Below are 21,187 nucleotides of genomic sequence, written 5' to 3'. Positions count from 1 at the left end.
AGCTGCTGTAACAAAGAGACCTTAAATACAGTAGCTGAAATAAAATAGAAGTTAATCTCTCTATCTCTGCTAACAGCCCAGAGTATTGCTTGAGGGCTGGCAGGGCACCTCTGTTCTTGAGATCATCCAGAGATTCAAGTCCCTTCTCTCATGCTAGAGAAGACTCCTAAAGTGTGGTCCTTGTCAGTGAGATTGAAGCTGGGTCATGAACACCACATCTGTTGAAGAGGAAAAGAGAGTGTTGAAGGCAAACAGTTTCCTTATAAAAAATAGGATCTGGAAGCTCCATATATAATTTCTATTTGTATTTCTCTGGCCAAGACTTAGTCACATGGCCACATCTAGCTGCATGAAAGGTTGGGAAAACTTGGGGTTCTGTTACCAAAAGGAGACACAGAATGGGGACAGTTTGCAGTCTCTGCTATAATAAATGAGGTTGAGCATCTTTTCATATGTTTGAGATCCATTTCTATTTCATTTTCTATAAACTGTTTATCTTTGCCCATTTTCTTTTGGATTGTTAGTCTTGTCCCATCAATTTATAGATACCTTTTCTGTATTAGGAAAATTAGCACTTTGCCTATGATATGCTGCATGCTTTTCTTATCCATTAGACTCATAGTTTACTCTGTCGGTTTTCAGTAATAACCAAAGTTGTTATGTGAAATAAAAGTTACTCTAAAGATGGTATTTTTTTCTCTCTTCAACAGATAACTCCAGCCATAACTAACTATGTAACTGACAAACTAGGGAAAAAGTTTGTAGAGCCTCCACCATTTGATTTGACAAAGAGTTATTTGGATTCAAATTGCACCATTCCCTTAATTTTTGTGTTATCTCCAGGAGCAGATCCCATGGCCAGTAAGTGCATAATGTCAACTTAATAAATGATAAATAATTCATCTTTGTTCAATATCTATGTCTTACATGAGTGTAAATCAGTAAATTCGGTATTGATAAGGAAAGGTAACTAGAATTTTTCACAATTAAATACTTATACACTGAAACATAAGGCATATTTTATAATTTTAGAGTAAGCAGTGAAACCATTTTTTTTTTGTGCCCTCTTAGGCCTACTGAAATTTGCAAATGATAAAGCTATGTCTGGAAATAAATTTCAAGCTATTTCACTGGGACAGGGACAAGGACCAATTGCAACAAAAATGATTAACGCAGCAATAGAGGAAGGAACTTGGGTTTGCCTACAGAACTGTCACCTCGCTGTCTCCTGGATGCCCATGTTGGAAAAAATATGTGAAGATTTTTCTCCCGAAGGCTGTAACTCATCCTTTAGGCTTTGGCTCACAAGTTACCCATCTCCAAAAGTATATTTATTTCCTACGGAGTTTAGTACATTTATTTGGTTATCTGTTATGGATACATTGTATATCTTAAATGCTTAACCTTAAGAGGTTTTAAAAATATTTCTGGAGTCCTCCCTTATACCTATTTTTAATCCACTAGTGTATGTATTTTTAGGACTTGAGTTGGTTATCTAGAGTAATGCTCTTTGTTTATTTTGTCTTAGTTCCCAGTAACAATTCTACAGAATGGAGTAAAAATGACTAATGAACCTCCTACGGGTCTTCGGCTAAATCTCCTCCAATCATATCTCACTCATCCAGTTTCTGATCCTCAGTTTTTCAATGGATGCGAGGGAAAGGAACTGGTAATATTCAGCCTCTGGAACTTTTTTTTTTTTTTTTTTTTTTTTTTTTTTTTATTTATGGCTGTGTTGGGTCCTCGTTTCTGTGCGAGGGCTTATCTCTAGCTGCGGCAAGCGGGGGCCACTCTTCATCGCGGCGCGCGGGCCTCTCACTATCGTGGCCTCTCGTTGCGGAGCACAGGCTCCAGACGCGCAGGCTCAGTAGTTGTGGCTCACGGGCCCAGCTGCTCCGCGGCACGTGAGATCCTCCCAGACCAGGGCTCGAACCCGCGTCGCCTGCACTGGCAGGCAGATTCTCAACCACTGCGCCATCAGGGAAGCCCCAGCCTCTGGAACTTTTAAAATGTGTTTTTATAGTGAAAAAATATGAAAACATAAATATTTTATTTAATATTAAACTTTAGGCATTTCCTAAGAAGATAGAAATTGTACCTATCTTATTTTATTCCCAATTGTTTGTGTTCTGCTTCCCATGTAGTAGATACTCAAATAAATATTTGTTGAATGAGTGAATATTTCTTAGTTTGTACAAAAGTCCAACAGTGCATTTGATTAAGACAATTAAGACCCAAGAGTAGCAATCTATTTTTACATTATTTATTTATTCTTTCAACAAATATGTTTGTTAAGTACGATATAATGCAGTGAGAGTAAAATAGACACTGCCATCACCAAAAAAATCTGCCTTCATGGAAATTCTAGTAATAATGTTTTGACATATTAATAACACTCTTCAATGTATCCATTTGTAAAAAAGTTTTGCACATGGTATTGAGGACGTTAGGAGTTCCGATAAATAGCACTCCTTTTCTCTGCCCAAATTCTTACCAGTTAAGAAACAGGAAAAAGTACAAACATAGGGGAACCAAATTATAACCTTAATTACTGATATAGACTAGGTTGGAAGATGTAGTTTACATCTGTGAACAAGTGGAACATTTATCTACCCAGAGGAACAGAGGAAAACTTCCTTCGCTGCAGGAAGCTCACTTCTAAGAGAGAAAAGGGAAAAGCTGAGCAAAGCATATTTGCTTGACTTTTCCCAAATTTACCCATCAGATAGGTACTCTTCCCTCCACCAGTGAGTATAAGGATGGAGAAAATCCAGGAGTGTTACATTAATTGAAGTTTCCCTGCATGGAAGGAAACATCAGTGCTAAGGGAGATTTTGCACACGCCCTTTAAGAGTGGAGTCTCTGTTTTCTATAGCCTACCAGCTCTCCTGAACATAAGCCCTGCTGGCTTTCAAAGCCTGACGTTCTGGGGGCTTGTCTTCTCAGTTCAGGGTCCCTACACTGGGGAGCCCAATGTGGGGCTCAGACCCTTCACTCCTTGGGGAGGACCTCTATAATTGTGATATTCCTCTCATTTGTGGGTCAGCAAACCTGGGTCCTGACTACAGTATGTCTCTGATCCTCCTACCCATCTTGTGGTTCTCTCTTTATGTCTTTAGTTGTGGAAAATCTTTTCTTCTACCTTCAGGTTGTTCTCATAGATAGTTGCTCTGTAAGTAGTTGTAATTTTGGTATATCAAGGGAGGAGGTGAGTTCAAGGTCTTCCTATTCTGCCATCTTGGCATGTCTCTCCAGCACTATTGCATTTTAATAAAGTGTAATGTTATTGTAGTTTGTCTAGCTTGGAGGTTTTGGATAAGTCATAAGATTAATACTTTTTATAGTAAGCATTATTTCAGATAGTCTTTCTACATAAAAGTTTGTAGAGATATATGATCATAGAATCTTATAATGAAAGGTTATCAGTTCCCCTCATTTTAGTAATGGAAATCTGATCAGAATTTTTTCTTGTTGCATATTTTTATCTTAAAGGCATGGGAGAAGTTGCTGTTTGGAGTTTGTTTTTTTCATGCCCTTGTGCAAGAGAGAAAGAAATTTGGTCCTCTTGGTTGGAATATTCCATATGGATTTAATGAATCAGATTTACGCATCAGTATTCGACAACTACAGGTAAAATTAGAAAGGAACTAACATTGATGGAGGATCACTGTGTACCAGGCCCTAGGCAATTCCCTTTGCTTAGAATGACTTATTCAGTTCTCCCAACACCACTAATAGTTGGCTAGATGGTATTAATAATTATAATTTTGGCTTATAAAGCATAATCTCCATCTGCATTTTTCTGCTGCAAATAATGGGAAACCTGATTCAAACTGGCTTAAACCGTAATGAAACTTTTTATCTCACATGAAAAAGAGTTGCAGAGGAAGGACAGACTCTGGAGTTGGTTGATTCAACAAAAGTGTTGCCATCAAGGACCCTAGTTCTTTCTTTTTGCAGTGCCCTCCTCAGTGTTGGCTTTATATAGGTCCTCACTGTACTCTACTCTTAGCCTCCACTCAGATCTACAATTTAGCTCTATCAGTCAACAAAAACAGTAGAAAAGGAATTTATTGAAAGAATATTGGGTAGGTCACAGAATCGCCAAGATAGCTGGAGAGCCAAGGCATCCACAGTCATATCCAGAATCATATCATGTCTGGTAACAGCATTCCTTCTACTCTTGTTAAATATTAGACACCACAGCTCTCATAACTGCCACACAGACACTAGTCTGTTGCACACTCTCTGATGTCATCAAAAAAATTCTTTGCTGTTCCTGCTTCTTTGCACCCTAAACCCCAGTTCAGTCTAGGATGGCTACAACTGAGTTTCCAAGCCCAGGTCACAAGCCTAGGCTTTAGCCATAATGGAGGCTGAGAAAGTGAGTGGTCGGCTTTTTCAGTTTCTGTAGACTTACAATGAAACATGAGATGCATGAGATGGTCAGCAGCCCCCCACCAAAGAAAAAAGATCAAATGTCCACTATAAATTCCTACTCACTCAGACTTTGAACTAGGCACATTACTTACATGAATTTTAATTCTCACAGCAACCCTGTAAGGTGGGTATTATCCCTATTTTGGAGAAAACCAAAGCTAAGAAGTAAATTTACCCATTGAGGTAAGATTTGAACTCAGGTCTGTCCAACTCCAATACTTTCCCATTATTTCTGTCATGTTTTACCAAATCTATTAATCCAATTAGACAACCACAGAATATTGTATTTTTCTGCTTCTGTGCTGTGATAAGGGCCTTTATGACATGGGGCTTCAAAACAACCATGATGATAATTCTTCCAACCCCACTTCCATGTGTATAGATTGATGGATGATTGATTGATTGATAGATATTTAAGGCCATCTTAAAATGGAAATGAAGTGAAATACTTTAAGGTTTTTCTCATTTCATTTTTCCTCTGTTTCAGTTATTTATAAATGAATATGATACAATTCCATTTGAAGCTATCTCTTACCTGACTGGAGAGTGTAACTATGGAGGAAGAGTGACAGATGATTGGGACAGACGTCTCCTCTTAACCATGCTGGCTGACTTTTATAACCCTCACATAATTGAAAACTCTCATTATAAGTTTTCTCCCAGTGGAAACTATTTTGCACCTCCCAAAGGCACTTATAATGAGTACATTGAATTCATTAAGGTAACTGATATCACTGAAAATAGGGTTAGATTCAAGTGTGATTTTTCTAAAAAACAAATAGTGAAGTAGTCCCCCATAATGTATAGGATTAGACAAGTACTATGGTTCAATCAGCTTTCAATATATTTTGTTTCTAGTAGTTACTGAAAACTGGAAAAGTTTGATTCCTCTGTTGTTTGATGTTTAGTTGATTTTTAACCCTTTTTGGTCTGCACATGTCTACCTTATGAATTAACGTATCCAGTGAAAATGTGATGCTTGTTGAATCTATTTTCTGGTAGAAACTTCCATTTACTCAACACCCTGAGATATTTGGATTACATGAAAATGTTGATATCTCCAAAGATCTTCAACAAACGAAAATCCTCTTTGAGTCCTTGCTCCTCACCCAAGGAGGCTCCAAACAGACAGGATCCTCAGGAAGTGCTGACCAGATTCTACTAGAAATGACCAAAGATATTCTCAACAAGGTAATGTTTAGCTTAAGATATGTTACTTGTAATATAACATAAATCAAAATGGCACTGAAATGTCAATCTGAAAACTCCATTTAGCGGCATTATGACCTTGAGTGAGATACTTTGCCTTTCTGAACATTAGTTTTCAAATCTGTAAAGTGGTGATAATAGTACCAACTGTATAAGGTTCTTGTGAACATTAAGGAGATCATTAAATTAAAGTGCTTTGCATAATGCCTGGCAAATAGTAAGTTCTTAGTAACTACGGTTGTGGATAAGCTACTGAATATATGATTTATTATCATTTCTAAATAAAGATGGTGGGCCTACTTTTTTTAAATGGAGGAAATGGTCTGAACTTGCTGGTTCAAGGAGGGAATGGTTTTTAATCTATACCTTCAGAAGTGAGAAGGCACAGGGAAATAAGATCAGCACTAAATTAACAGCTACAGCCTTTTTTTCCCCATACTACAGCCCAATGTACTTAGCCCTCTTGGTAAAGTGGAATGATACTCTCTTTTCTCACTTTTTTCTGTGTCTTAAATTCAATAAAGAACTACTAAGAGGACTTTATGGTCCTAAGCACAGATCTTCACAACTCCCCTCCAGGATAAATACTATAATTATCCCCATATTTCAGTGTCAGGCACTCTGACAGAGCAGAACCTGACCCCTACCCCCTCTGCCTTGAAAATCCACGGATGGCACCTACTCTACTCTCACAGTTGGTACCCTTGCCTTACACCAGTCCTTAAGTAGAGCCTCCTCACCTTAAGTCTGGCTGTGGCCACTGGAGAGGAGAAGGGAGCAACACTGCCTGCTACCCCTGGGTAAAATCAAACTAGCCTCCTCCAACCTCCACCCCTGGACTGCTGCTTCTGCCATTTGCCTCTTCTCACCCTCAGCCCCTTCTTCTTGTGTGGTTTATCTCTTCGGGGCAAGGTTCTTGCCCTCCCAAAATGGTGGCTCTGACAAGATCCCTAGCAGGAAGTTACCTGGAAGTGGCATATAGGACTTAATTGGGGTAGAATGTTTGTGCTGAGCCAAATGTGCCTTGAGTGACACCACCTAATATGACTTAGAATTCTTTTGTACCACCAAAGGACCATGGCCTGGGGACAGTCTGGGCAGCTCAACTTTCTTAGTTTGGGAGTTCCCCCATAGGGAAATTCCTTTGCCCCTTTAAGAGTGTGAATTCCATTGTCTTGGGGCTTGATCACCAACCCCAAAGTCCCCTTTATCACTTCTCCTCAAGTGTCTCTGAGATGCCTCTTTGAAATCAGACACTCAATGGCCTTCTCTTTCCCTATGCCCTGGAACCTTGCTACATTTACACATTAATTATTTGATAGTGGTGTAAGCAAATCCATTTTGAGCCAGTTGATAATTTATTGGAAGTAAATAAAAAAGAGTTATGAAATGGTAAATCAGTTTTATTAATGGAAAATTAAGATTCAATTTACAAAAGAAAATTACACAACTTTTCAGAAATGTATATCTTCTTCATAGTACTCTGTCCTGTAGTAAAGAGCATGGTCCTTAGTGTTAGAGATCTATGGATTTAAACAGACCACTTTTGGACTCTGTACCCTTGGGCATTTACTTAACCTCTCTGTACTTAAATGATAATGATGGCCACCTAATAGTGAATGGTAAGGATCACATGAGATAGTGTTTGGAAAGCAGTTAGCATAATACTTGGCACATAGTAATTGCCTCATGTTAGCTATAATTGATATTATAGCTGAATGAAACTAATTATTTATTCTGAGAGTAATATGTGATCTTCAAAATCTATTCTCTTAGCTACCAAATGACTTTGACATTGAATCAGCACTACTCAAGTATCCCGTGAGATATGAAGAGAGCATGAATACTGTTTTAGTACAAGAAATGGAAAGATTTAACAAGTAAGGAGCTCTATACCCAGTTATTCAGAAGGCTACCAACCAAAGTTGATAAAAAGATACACTGGTATTGAATTAAAATTTTAAGAAAAAATTATCAAAACTTGCCATTTCATTAGAGTTTTTCTCCTTTTTTAAAGTTGCATAATCTTCTGCCCCAGAAGGGAAGGTATCTTTTATAATATAAAAATGGTGATGAAATAGAGATCTCCTTTTACTGGTTAAAAATGTTCATTAATCATAATTTCTCATCCATCCATTGCTCTTCTCCTCAGGAACTAAAGATGGAATGAGCCTTATCTTGGTCTATGTGTAAATACATCTCTTGTCATTTTTCTACCACTGACACATATACACCCCCCCCCCCATTTTCTTCCTGAGTCTATCTGGATTGACTAGGTACCCAAAAATAGCAAACAAATTATTTGCTTTGAATTTTTTTTAATAAATGTATTTATTTATTTTTGGCTGTGTTGGGTCTTTGTTGCTGCACATGGGCTTTCCTCTAGTTGCCGCGAGCGGGGGCTACTCTTTGTTGTGGCGCGGGCCTCTCATTGTTGTGGCCTCTCTTGTTGAGGAGAATGGGCTGTAGGCGTGCAGGCTTCAGTAGTTGTGGCAAGTGGGCTCAGTAGTTGTGGCATGTGGGCTCAGTAGTTGTGGCTCGCGGGCCCTAGAGCACAGGCTCACTAGTTGCGGTGCATGGGCTTAGTTGCTCCGCGGCATGCGAGATCTTCCCAGACCAGGGCTTGAACCCGTGACCCCTGCATTGGCAGGCAGATTCTTAACCACTGTACCACCAGGGAAGCCCCTGCTTTGAATTTTCAAATTGAATTTTCTACAGTTCAATACTGGCTTAAGGAACGGAGAATTGTTTTGGTTATGAATTTTCTAGTGTTTCCAAGTTTGTTTCAGTTTCCATACTTTTTGAAATTTTAAAATAAAGCATATTAAAACACTATGATGCCTTAATTAATTTAGTAATTCTTATACAAAGACCATATGTATTTACATATCATAACATACTATCTCTCAGTTGCTTAGGCTTCTAGGCTAAAACCCTCACTTCAGGTATATTTATGGTGTTCTTAGCAGTTTGGGCCTAAGTGGGAAACAAAGTACTTGCAAGGGTATAAATGAATATACACTGTATGTTTTAATTCAGTGTTTCCAAAGTTTCAGCCATTGTATCGTACCTTTATAACTTTCTTCATATTTGCATGTCACCTGTAACATTATTTACCTGATATTTTTCCTTAAATCATTCTCTGTTTAAATTTGCCTGGTCTTAAGCAATAATACCTTGAAAGCAGAAATTTTGATATGCAAGTTATATTATTTTCTATATTTAAAAATACATGTGTAATAAATAAAATGAAAAATGTTCATCCAAGTATCACCTAAAATTACTTTATATTATCAAGTGGGAGGTGACCACACTTTGGGAATACACTCCCATAAAGCTGTGAATGGTATCCTGCTATTTCTTCTTCTAGAAAGACTGTATGTTGGTATTTACTATCATATATATGTTGATGACACAATTTCTTTCCTTGCAGTTTAATTAAAACAATACGCAACACTCTACAGGACCTTGAAAAAGCTATTAAGGGCGTGGTTGTCATGGATTCTGCTTTGGAGGCACTCTCTGGCAGTCTGCTTGTTGGAAAGGTTCCAGAAATATGGGCCCAACGATCATACCCAAGTCTTAAACCCCTAGGAAGTTACATCACAGACTTTCTAGCCCGGCTGAACTTTTTACAGGTTAAAAATTATATATAATATATATATTATAATGTATATATTATTTCATTTTTTTGGTTGACTGAAGAGATACTAGAAGTTGGCTGTGGTCACTTGAATGTCTCTGAGTTAGATGAAATGGATTAGTAGTTTCATGGTAATCTAACCAAAATTTTAGAATATTGAAAATTACACACATTTCAAAGTACTAAGTAGAAAATTAAAATTTTATTTTACTCAAACCCAAGTAATATGTGACATTTATATTTTTGAAGATTCACAACTTGGTCTTGTGATTTTCCTACTGATGGTAAATCACAAAAAGAGCCTGAGGCTTGGATTTATCAATAATTGGCCATTATCTAGAAATCAGTGCTTCTTATCTCTTATCTCATAAAACCAGGGAAAAGATGGGTGCTTTGAAATCTCCGAACCCTTCACCCTGCAATCTCACACATAAAGGATGTGTAAGGCAGCACACTCATTTTCCTCCCCAACTCCTCCGCTTGCCCCCATCCTATGGTTGATGCTTATGTGAGGATAGTGGATGGGGAGAGCCCCCAAAATACATTTTGGAAATTCACATAGGTATGTGACCTCTCAGTGTTCAGTTGCCCTTTTATTATACAAACGCTTTATTTGTTTCACTATAGAAGCTAATAATAAAATAACCCTACTTGTGAAGATGTGGAGAGATAGGCTTTCTCATACATTGCTTTTTAATTTTTGCCAATCTGACAGGTCAACCATATCTTTGTTTCGGTTTGAGTTTCTTTGATTATTAGTGAGTCTGTGCTTCTTTTGGTATGTGTGTTTGCTGTTTGTGTTCTCTCCTGTGAATTGCCTGTTCATCTCCTAGGCTGATTTTTCATGGGACTATTTTTGTTTGTTTTTATTTTTTTGTAAAATTTTTAAAGGTTACTTTCCATTTACAGTTATTACATGAGCCTATCTTACACCCAGTAGTTTGTGCTTCCCACTCCTCCACCCCTACATTGCACTCCCACACTGGTAACCACTAGTTTGTTCTCTATATCTGTGAGTCTGCTTCTTTTTCCTGTATATACTAGTTTGTTGTATTTTTTAGATTCCACATATAAGTGACATCATAAAGTATTTGTCTTTCTCTGTCTGACTTATTTCACTTAGCATAATGCCCTCCAAGTCCACCCGTGTTTCTTCAAATGGCAAAATTTCATTCTTTTTAATGGCCAAGTTGTATTCCATTGTATATATATACCACATCTACTTTATCCATTCATCTGTTGATGGACTCTTAGGCTGCCTCCGTATATTACAATTGTAAATAATGCTACTATGAACATTGGGGTGCATGTATCTTTTCAAATTAGTGTTGTTTTTTTCACGATATATATCTGAGACTGGAATTGCTGGGTAATATGTTAGTTCTATTTTTAGTTATTTGAGAAACCTCCGTATTCCACAGTGCCTGCAACAAGTTACATTCCCATCAACAGTGTACAAAGGTTCTTTTTTGTCCACATCCTTGCCAGCATTTGTTTTTTGTGTTCATTTTGATGATAGCCATTCTGACAGGTGCAGGGCGATATTTCATTGTGTGTGTGTGTGTGTTTTTTAACATCTTTATTTGAGTATAATTGCTTTACAATCGTGTGTTAGTTTCTGCTTTATAACAAAGTGAATCAGCTACACATATACATACATCCCCATATCTCCTCCCTCTTGCGTCTCCCTCCCACCCTCCCTATCCCAACCCTCTAGATGGTCATAAAGCACCAAGCTGATCTCCCTGTGCTCTACGGCTGCTTCCCACTAGCTATCTATTTTACATTTGGTAGTGTATATATCTCATTGTGGTTTTGATTTGCATTTCCATGATGATTAGCAATGTTGAGTATCTTTTCATGTGCCTGTTGGCCACCTGCATTTCCTCTTCGGAAAAATGTCTGTTCAGTTCTTCCGCCCATTTTTTAATTGGGCTGTTTGTTTTGTTTTGTTTTGTTTTTTGATGTTGAGTTGTATGAGCTATTTATATATGTTGGATATTAATCCCTTATCGGTCATATGATTTGCAAATATTTTCTCTCATTCAGTAGGTTGTCTTTTCATTTTGTCGATGGTTTCCTTTGCTGTGCAAAAGCTTTTAAGTTTAATTAGGTCCTATTTGTTTATTTTTGCTTTTATTCCCTTTACTTTAGGAGACAGATTCAGAAAAAATATTGCTGTGATTTATGTGAAAAAGTGTTCTGCCTATGTTTTCCTCTAGGATTTTTATACTGTCTGGTCTTACATTTAGGTTTTTAATGTATTTTGAGTTTATTTTTTATATGATGTTAGAGAATGTTCTAATTTCATTCTTTTACATGTAGCTGTCCAGTTTTCCTGGCACCACTTATTGAAGAGCCTGTCTTTTCTCCATTGTATATTCTTGCCTCTTTTGGCATAGATTAATTGACCATAAGTGTATGGGTTTATTTCTGGGGTCTCTATCCTGTTCCATTGATCTATGTGTTTGTTTTTGTGCCTGTACCATACTGTTTTGATTACTGTAGCTTTGTAGCATAGTCTGAAGTCAGGGCTCTTGATTCCTCCAGCTCTGTTCTTCTTTCTCAAGATTGTTTTGGCTCTTCAGGGTCTTTTGTGTTCCATATAAATTTTAAAATTATTTGTTCTTGTTCTGTGAAAAATGCCATTGGTATTTTGATAGGGATTGCATTGAATCTGTAGATTACTTTGGGTAGTATGGTCATTTTAACAATATTAATTCTTCCAATCCAAGAACATGGTCTATCTTTCCATCTGTTTGTGTCATCTTCAATTTCTTTCATTAGTGTCCTAAAGTTTTCAAAGTACAGGTCTTTTGCCTTGTTAGGTAGGTTTATTGCTAGCTTTCTTGTCCTTTTTGATGTGATGGTAAATGGGATTGTTTCCTTAATTTCTCTTTTTGATACTTTGTTGTTAATGTATAGAAATGCAACAGATTTCTGTGTATTAATTTTGTATCCTGCAACTTTACTGAGTTCATTGATGAGCTCTAGTAGTTTTTTGGTGGTGTCTTTAGGATTTTCTATATATAGTATCATGTCATCTGCAAACAGTGATAGTTTTACTTCCTCCTTTACAATTTGGATTCCTTTTATTTCTTTTTCTTCTTTGATTGATGTGGCTAGGACTTCCAAAACTATACTGAATAAAAGTGGTGAGAGTGGGCATCCTTGTCTTGTTCCTGATCTTAGAGGAAATGCTATCAGTTTTTCACTGTTGAGTATGAGGTTTGCTGTGGGTTTGTCATATATGGCCTTTATTATGTTGAGGTATGTTCCCTCTATGCCCACTTTCTGGAGAGTTTTTATCATAAGTGGATCCTGAATTTTATCAAAAGCTTTTTCTTTGTCTGTTGAGATATCATATGGTTTTTATTCTTCAATTTGTTAATGTGGTGTTTCACATTGATTGATTTGCAGATATTGAAAAATCCTTGCAACCCTGGGATAAATCCCACTTGATCATTGTGTATGATCCTTTTAATGGACTTGGCTTGATAGTATTTTGTTGAGGATTTTTGCAAATATGTTCATCAGTGATATTTGCCTCTAATTTTCTTCTTTTTTTTTTTTTTGTGGTGTCTTTGTCTGGTTTTGGTATCGGGGTAATGCTGGCCTCATAGAATGAGTTTGGAAGTGTTCCTTCTGCAGTTTCTTGGAATAGTTTCAGAAGGACGGGTGTTAACCCTTCTCTAAATGTTTGGTAGAATTTCCCTGTGAAGTCATCTGGTTCTGCACTTTTGTTTGTTGGAACTTTTTAAATTACTGATTCAATTTCATTACTGGTAACTGGTCTGTTCATATTTTCTATTTCTTCCTGGCTCAGTCTTGGGAGATTGTACCTTTCTAAGAATTTGTCCATTTCTTCTAAGTTGTCCATTTTATTGGCATATAATTGCTCGTAGTAGTCTCTTACAATCCCTTTGTATTTCTGTGGAATCAGTTGTACCTTCTCCTTTTTCATTTCTGATTTTATTGATTTGGGCCCACTCCCTTTTTTCCTTGATGAGTCTGGCTAAAGGTTTATCTTTTAAAAAAACCAGCTTTTAATTTCATTGATTTTTTTCTATTTTATTTTTTTTTTAGTCTCTATTTCATTTATTTCTGCTCTGACCTTTGTGATTTCTTTTCTTCTATTAACTCTGGGTTTTGTTTGTTCTTCTTTCTCTAGTTCCTTTAGGTGTAAGGTTAGGTTGTTTATTTGAGATTTTTCTTATTTCCTGAGGTAAGCTTGTATCTCTATAAACTTCCCTCTTAGAACTCCTTTTGCTGCATCCCATAAGTTTTGGATTGTTGTGTTTTCATTTTCATCTGTCTCTAGGTGTTTTTTTATTTCCTCTTTGATTTGAATTGCCTCTTCATCTCCTAGGCCCATATTTCTTTGAAAAATTTTTTTAAAATTAATTTATAGGATCTTTTTATGTAGATTATACACTTAACAAAAGAATCAGAATATAAAGGGTTTTTTTACATTTTTAAAAAAATTTTATTTATTTTTTGGCTGCATTGGGTCTTCATTGCTGTGTGCAGGCTTTCTCTAGTTGGGCGAACAGGGGCTACTCTTCATTGTGGTGCACAGGCTTCTTGTTGCAGTGGCTTCTCTTGTTGCAGGGCACAGCCTCTAGGCACGCAGGCTTCAGTAGTTGCAGCACAGGGGCTCAGTATTTGTGGCTCACGGGCTCTAGAGAGCGGGCTCAGTAGTTGTGGTGCACGGGCTTGGTTGCTTCATGGCATGTGGGATCTTCCCGGACCAGGGATTGAACCCATGTCCCCTGCATTGGCAGGTGGATTCTTAACCACTACACCACCAGGGAAGTCCCTATAATAGGGATTTTAAGTGTTTAGGCTCTAGAAGAGTTGCCACTTACTAGCCTCAGTTTCCTCATCCATAAAATGGGCACTTTTATTTCATATGGTAACAGTTATAGGCATTCAGTAAATGTGAACTATTCTTTCATAAAATCCAGAAATTGTTTAATTTTTCCAAATGCTTTTTTAGCACTTAACTGCTGATGATGTGATTTTTTTTCTTTTTTAGCTTATTATTGCATTGAATTATATCACTAGATTTCCAAGTGTGAAACCATCCTTGTGTTCCTAGAAAATCCTTCTTGATCAGTGGTTCTTTATTCTTTTAATGCTTTAATCTATTCCCTTTGGATATTTTTAGAGCTTTTGATATACATTATGTAATCACCCTATGTAAAAATTAGGCAATTGTAGGCCTATCAATAGTGAATGTGAGTGCCTGTTTTTCAGTAATTAGTGTTCTCCTTTTTAATCTTTTCTAATTTAATAGGTGAGAGTATGTGCACCTGGGTGATTTCTAGCCAACATGTCTATGACATGTGTTTGACTTCTTCCTGTATGTACCAGCCTCTTTCTGTCCCTTATCAAAAGCATCTGACATATAGTTAATTCCATCCTCCCCTTGACATAATCTTGCTTTTTTTCATTTCCTAAACTTTTCTGAAATTTTAATCGGAGCTGCTTACATTTCTCGTATACTGCTTTGTTCCTGAAGGGCTTTGAAGAGTCTTTAGCTTGGTCCCCTAGAGGGGTCCTGGCATGGTGCCAGCTGGAATAATATCCAGGACAAATTTCCTTTGTTGTTATTGTTAATATAAAGTTCATATCAAACTCTCTACTTTCCGAATTTGGCTTTCCCCTTGGAATCATTCTGTTTGAATGAGAAAGGAAAATCTCACTCATTATTGGGCATGTTTATCATCCTTCACCACAAATCTTCCCCTGAATGGATCTTCCCCATTGTTTTCTTACCCTTACAGAAGCTGTACAGTTTTCCCATCATCTTTCTCTCTCCTGGACTCTTGACTTTACCTCCCAATGATTCTTAGAGTTAACAAATTAAACAAATTGAGTCATGTGGAGTTTTTTCTTCTTTTCTCATTTCTCTCTCACTGTTCACCCTACTTACCTTCCCTTCCTCCTGCCTGTGCCTTTTTTTTTTTTTTTAAGCTTTTTGCACACTGGCTGGAATCTCAGATTAAATCTGGGATCCGACACTTAGTATATGTGTGACTTTGAGCAAGATACTCATCTTTCTACACCCCAGTTTCCTCATCAGTAAAATGGGAGGAATAATTCCTAACTCACTGAATTATTTCGTGGACTAAATGAGGTGATGCATGTAAATTACTTAGTGCCTACACCGTATGCACTAAGCGCTCAGTAAATGGTAGCTAATTCAGAGATTGTATGTAAGTAGCTGACCCAGACACTCATGACATTCTTGGCTAAATGAAGACCTGGAGTGAGCAAGGTAATGTTCTATACACTTGCCTTCTGGGTTCTTATAGCTTTCTTGTGCATGGTACTAGTTCTGCCCGGTTTGTACCCTTGTCAAGCTCCATCTCTTTCTCTTCTTCTTCTTGATCTGACAGCTTGTACTGTTGCAACGTCTCCAGCAGTGGTTTGTTCTCTTCTTCCCAGGGAGCAAAGCTGGCTTCTTCCCATAGTGTGCTGCTCACTCAGAGACAAAGTTCGTTTTATTAATTCATGTGTTCATTCAAATGTGAATTGAGACCCACTTTGTCTAAAGCGCTTTGTTGCTGGATAAAGTTGCCAGGTTACCTTCAAGTTGCCAATAGCCTACAGGAAGATAATCTATGTATCTAAGAAAAAGCTAAGAGCAACATATAAGATGCTCTGGGAATTCAAAGAAGGGAGAGAGTTCTTTTAACTTAGGAAAGCAGAGTTTGTTTATTGGATGAGGTAGCATTTGAGCTGGTCTAAATGATGAATGGTTTTGGACACTCCAAATAAAGGAAGAGGACTTAAGAGACAGCTGTAGGATGAAAGGCACTATATCATTTAGGATTGATTCTGTTGTAAAAATTTTGACATAAGCAAAAATTAAGTTTGTTCCCTCATGTAATTGAAAAAGCCAGGGAGTAAAGTGATTCCAGACAGCATTTGGCCTAGGCTGCAAATGTGGTTGCCTGATCCTGGCTTCTTGCACTTCTCTCGGCTCCAGTCTCTGTGGGTTAACTCCATTCTCAGTTAGGTTCTTGTCTGATGGTAGCAGGATAGCAAACATCCTTGTGTGGCCTTACATCCACAAAACTTCAAAGAGTTTAGAGTGAATCTTTTCCCCAAAAGTCCCAGCAAAAGTCTCTACATCTCTGGCTTTGATTGGGTCACATGTCCATTCCTGAATCAGTCACTATGACTGCAGGTATGATCAGCTAGGCATGAATGACATGCCCACTTCCAGAAGGTGCATTTCCACCACCAGAAGTGTTTCGATTGAAAGCGTAGGAGGGTTCATCCTCCAGAGGGATATAAGAGTTGTGTCACTTTAAGATAAGCAGAAAAAACAACAGATGTCCACCCAGTGCAGAGAAGAGACCACCAAAAGTACATTCTGATTAGAATGTAAGATGTTTAAAGGGGAACTAAAAGGGATGGATCTATAAATACAATTTGGGGCCAGGTTGTGAAGTATCTTGAATAGGAGACTAAGATGTTTTAGACTTTAATTTGGTAGGGTAGTAGTAGAGCACTGAAGAATTAAGGATGCTAAAACTTGATCCAAACCATGCATGGAGAAGTGTACTCTGGCAGCATCGTTATAGATGTACTGAGCAGAGAGAGGGAAGAAACAAGAAGAGGTACACATGATACAGAAGGAAGGCCAGGCTATCTAAACTGGAACAGGGATAGTGGTTGTGGAGGCAGGGAGTTTAAGAGGATTAAGGAACTGGAACCAACACATGTGGGCTATAGTTAGACAATGCATAAGATGTCTAAAGATGTTTGCTTTTTTTTTTTAATAAATTTATTTATTTTATTTATTTATTTTTGGCTGAGCCAGGTTTTCGTTGCTGCGTGCGGGCTTTCTCTAGTTGTGGCGAGCGGGGGCTACTCCTCATTGTGCATGAGCTCCTCATTGTGGTGGCTTGTCTTGTTGAGGAACACGGGCTCTAGGTGTTCAGGCTTCAGTAGTTGTGGCTCGCAGGCTTTAGAGCGCAGGCTCAGTAGTTGTGGCACACGGGCTTAGTTGCTCCGCAGCATGTGGGATCTTCCCGGACCAGGGCTCGAACCCATGTCCCCTGCATTGGCAGGCGGATTCTGAACCACTGCGCCACCAGGGAAGCCCCAAGATGGTTGCTTTTGAGTGGTATTTTTTTTTCTCTCTTCAGTTGAGTGGTATTAAGTAATGTAATAAACCCTCAAATAATTTACATTTGCCTTTTTGCAGAAGATTTGAATCTTTCAAATTTTGTTTTATTCAGGTTAATGTTAAGGTTAGTTTGCATTTTCCAAGAAGAGTAACTAGAAGGGATAAAAGGTAGAAGGGCCAAGATAGGTTGTGTGTTTGGTGTCAGGAAAGAGAGTCCTGTGATGGAAAGTGTGGGCAACATACACAAAAACCAGAATCAGGAATTGTATGTCAGGTGATTCTTGAATAAGTTGAAAAATGAACATAATGCATTTTTTTTTCCTTTATAGGACTGGTATAATTCAGGAAAACCTTGTGTGTTTTGGCTCTCAGGTTTCTTTTTCACCCAAGCCTTTTTAACTGGAGCGATGCAGAATTATGCCAGAAAATATACCATCCCTATTGATTTACTAGGATATGAATTTGAGGTACAGTAAACTCCTTAAACTCCAGAGTATATCATTACATCAAAGGCATGTATTTAAGCAAGGAGGATATGGGGAATTCATATTTTTATAGCCCATTACAAACAATTCTACTTCTTTCCATTCTTTGTGTTCATGAAGAAAGTATATAATATTTGTCTTGCTATCTTTGTGAGAGAATTTTTATATATCTCAATATTCAATTCAAATAATCTAATGCTGTTTTTCTATCTTAGCAAAAAATTAATATGAGGTACAGTAACACCATATAAAATATGTCAAAAGGAATTGTATTATATATTTTTAGATTTACATTTTACTGAAAAAGTCTTACAGTTTAAGAAGCTATTATATGGAGGAGTTTCCCTGAATATGTTCTGAAGATTTAGCTACTGCTTTCTTTATGAGACAAAGTTGTCTAGGGAGGAAATCATTGCTAGTGTGTGCTTCTGCCTTCAGGTTATTTCTTCTGATACATCTGAGGGAACACCAGAAGATGGCGTTTATATCCACGGATTATATCTGGATGGAGCACGCTGGGACAGAACAAGGTCAGTAGTTTCAACTGCAAGGACCTATTCAGTTGTAGCTGAATCATAGGTGAGATAAGCTGTCTGCTACCTTTCCCCCCTGCCACCCCCCTCAACCAAAAGACTTCTTCTAGAGAATACGACAAGTAATAAATAATATCAGAATTGTTGCCATAAATCATTACTCAGGCTTGAACAGTTAATGAGTGAGTAATTTCAGGTTCTGAACAATTTTGAGTTAATATTTCAATGGTCTTACTAGTAGAAAAGTTAGTTGAAATTATTTTCCTTCTTCTGTTTTATAACAGTTACGTTCTGTTTGGTAATGTGTAGGCACACCTCAGTTTCAAACAGTTTATAGTATAGTAATGTTACCATTTCTTTTTTTTTAGTAGTTTTTTGTTTGTTTGTTTGTTTTGTTTTATTTAATTAATTAATTAATTTATTTATTTTTGGCTGTGTTGGGGCTTCGTTTCTGTGCGAGGGCTCTCTCTAGTTGCGGCAAGCGGGGGCCACTCCTCATCGCGGTGCGCAGGCCTTTCACCATCGCGGCCTCTCTCATTGCGGAGCACAGGCTCCAGACGCGCAGGCTCAGTAGTTGTGGCTCACGGGCCCAGTTGCTCCGCGGCATGTGGGATCCTCCCAGACCAGGGCTCGAACCCATGTCCCCTGCACTGGCAGGCAGACTCCCAACCACTGCGCCACCAGGGAAGCCCAAAGTTCCCATTTCTACTGGTGAATGGAAAACTTTTTCTTGCATTTTGATGACATAATAAGTACATATTTTAAATAAATACTGAATTTCCAGCTTAGGAAACTAAACAGTGCATATGTGTGTATATATATATATATACACACACACACAGACATATGAGAAGGGGAAAGATTATTTCCCTTGAAGCCCTGCTCTTTAACAATCCATTACTAAGCATAATCTTCTATTTCCAGAGTCAGGGTTACACTTTGCTCTCAAGGGAGGGCTAAAGCCCGAGGCAGGGAAAGTCACTTAAGAAGGAGCATAAAGGTGGTTCTACAGAGATGGTTCTAAGACAGGGATATGAGGAGACTTAGCTGCACATAGTTCATTTGATTATTTCTCTTTTCATTTTCATCGTTCTGCTGACATTTCTCTTAACTTACGTTTCCTTATATATGTATTCATCTTTTCATCCCTTTCTTCCCTCCTCTTGCAAGCCAACAAGCAAGCAAACAAACAATGTAGCATAGGGAAAATAAACCACATTTTCTAGATAGATAGATCTATGTTTGAATCCTCATGCTGGCATTTAAGAGCTGTGTTACTGTGAGAAAAGTACTCAGTCTCTCTGAGCTTCCACTCTTCATCTGTGAAATAGAATTAGGAATGGGGACAAGACTATTGGGAAGGTTAAATGTGACAGCATAGTGTCTGCCTCATGGACAGTACTTTTAAAATGGCAGGAATTGATATTTGTCCACTGTTTGACACATTGCCTTTCCATATTTTTCTTCTGTTTCTCTCGATTCTTCATTGCCTCTTCCTTGGTTTTGTTTGGTTTTGTTTTTACATTTATTTTCCTGCATATCTCTGGTCCTCTCTTGTATTAAAAGCCAATAGCTAAGTAGCAATTTCTAAGATGCAAATTTTATTTTATTTCTAGTAAACATCTGTCAATTTCTCTTCACAGCGGATTGCTTGCCGAACAATACCCCAAACTTCTGTTTGACCTGATGCCCGTAATATGGATAAAACCAAGTAAATATATTTCTAACAGAACTTTGTAGAGTTTTAGGAAGGATAATGATAGATATTATAACTGCTTCCCCAAATAAGTCTCTGTTCAAACCTATTACGATTTTGTTCGATTATAGTAAATACTGACTTAATGTTTACAATGGAAATATATTGTTCCCCCTTTTTGGGTTGCATTTATATTATTTTAGGAATATTATTCTGCCTCTGTTTGCTCTTATCCCATGGGATATAACGTTTCCTTTGCCCCTCCCCTACACTTCTCCTTTTTCAGTCTAGAGCTTCCCATCAATATTTTGATTCTGAAGTGCCTTTGCATACCTCTCAGAGACACAAATAGGCTTGACACAGTCTCCAGCTAGTGACTAGAGTTTTCTGGCTATAAGAAACTCCTAGGCCTAGGAGCCAACCAGGTGCCCCAAGGTACAGATGTTGCAAGCCACACGGGGTGGAGGCCAATTTTGCTCCCTTGGGAAACCTACTTGTTCCTTCCCTCCTTCTGCAATCATCATTTCCCCACCAAATCTGAACAATTGAAGCTCATTCTTTTGTTTTTTCTTTCTTCTCTATTTTTTAATTCTCAAATAACTGTAAATGAAAAATTTATAAATTACCCAATCACCACTCAACCCATTAAGCATTTTTTATTATTAAAGCAGTTCATTTATAACTATGACAAATGTGGCCTCAGTTTAGAAAGATTCCTAATATCTCATATCTGGCTTTTCAAGGATTGTGTGTAGATTCTTTTTGTGAGTAGGTAAGAGTTGGTATACTTTTATTAGTAATAACCTGCTGAAAACAAATAGTAACTTCAGCTTCTAATTTATGGATTTCTTGTATTAGAGCTCTAAGCAGCTGTGTTTCTCTTTCTGCATCTCCTCCATTACCTATGCTGTAATTTATTCCTTCTTCCCTAATTTCTCCTTCTCTCCCAAGTCCTCTTGAGTGTTTTCATACCTGCTAAGTGATCAGGTCTTTAAAATCAATTCCTATCCTCCAGACCTAGAATCATGCACCATA

At 37.7% G+C, this 21,187-nt stretch overlaps 1 protein-coding gene across 1 annotated transcript in view; it reads left to right on the top strand.

Moving 5' to 3' along the window:
- Positions 1–21,187, top strand: part of DNAH12 (dynein axonemal heavy chain 12) — a 235,762-nt gene that overhangs the window by 214,099 nt on the left and 476 nt on the right. The window contains exons 64-74 of the mRNA XM_082412044.1: positions 711–861; positions 1,072–1,325; positions 1,529–1,669; positions 3,493–3,630; positions 4,928–5,161; positions 5,443–5,631; positions 7,426–7,529; positions 9,083–9,287; positions 17,768–17,905; positions 18,362–18,453; positions 20,100–20,167. Of these exons, the coding sequence (XP_082268170.1) occupies positions 711–861; positions 1,072–1,325; positions 1,529–1,669; positions 3,493–3,630; positions 4,928–5,161; positions 5,443–5,631; positions 7,426–7,529; positions 9,083–9,287; positions 17,768–17,905; positions 18,362–18,453; positions 20,100–20,167 (1,714 nt within the window). The remainder of the gene's footprint in view (positions 1–710; positions 862–1,071; positions 1,326–1,528; positions 1,670–3,492; positions 3,631–4,927; positions 5,162–5,442; positions 5,632–7,425; positions 7,530–9,082; positions 9,288–17,767; positions 17,906–18,361; positions 18,454–20,099; positions 20,168–21,187) is intronic.

Source organism: Balaenoptera physalus (genome assembly GCF_965194825.1).
Source record: "Balaenoptera physalus genome assembly, chromosome: 11".
NCBI lineage: Eukaryota > Metazoa > Chordata > Mammalia > Artiodactyla > Balaenopteridae > Balaenoptera > Balaenoptera physalus.
The sequence above is the reverse complement of the archived record's forward strand: the minus strand, read 5'-3'. Positions and strand labels throughout refer to the sequence as shown.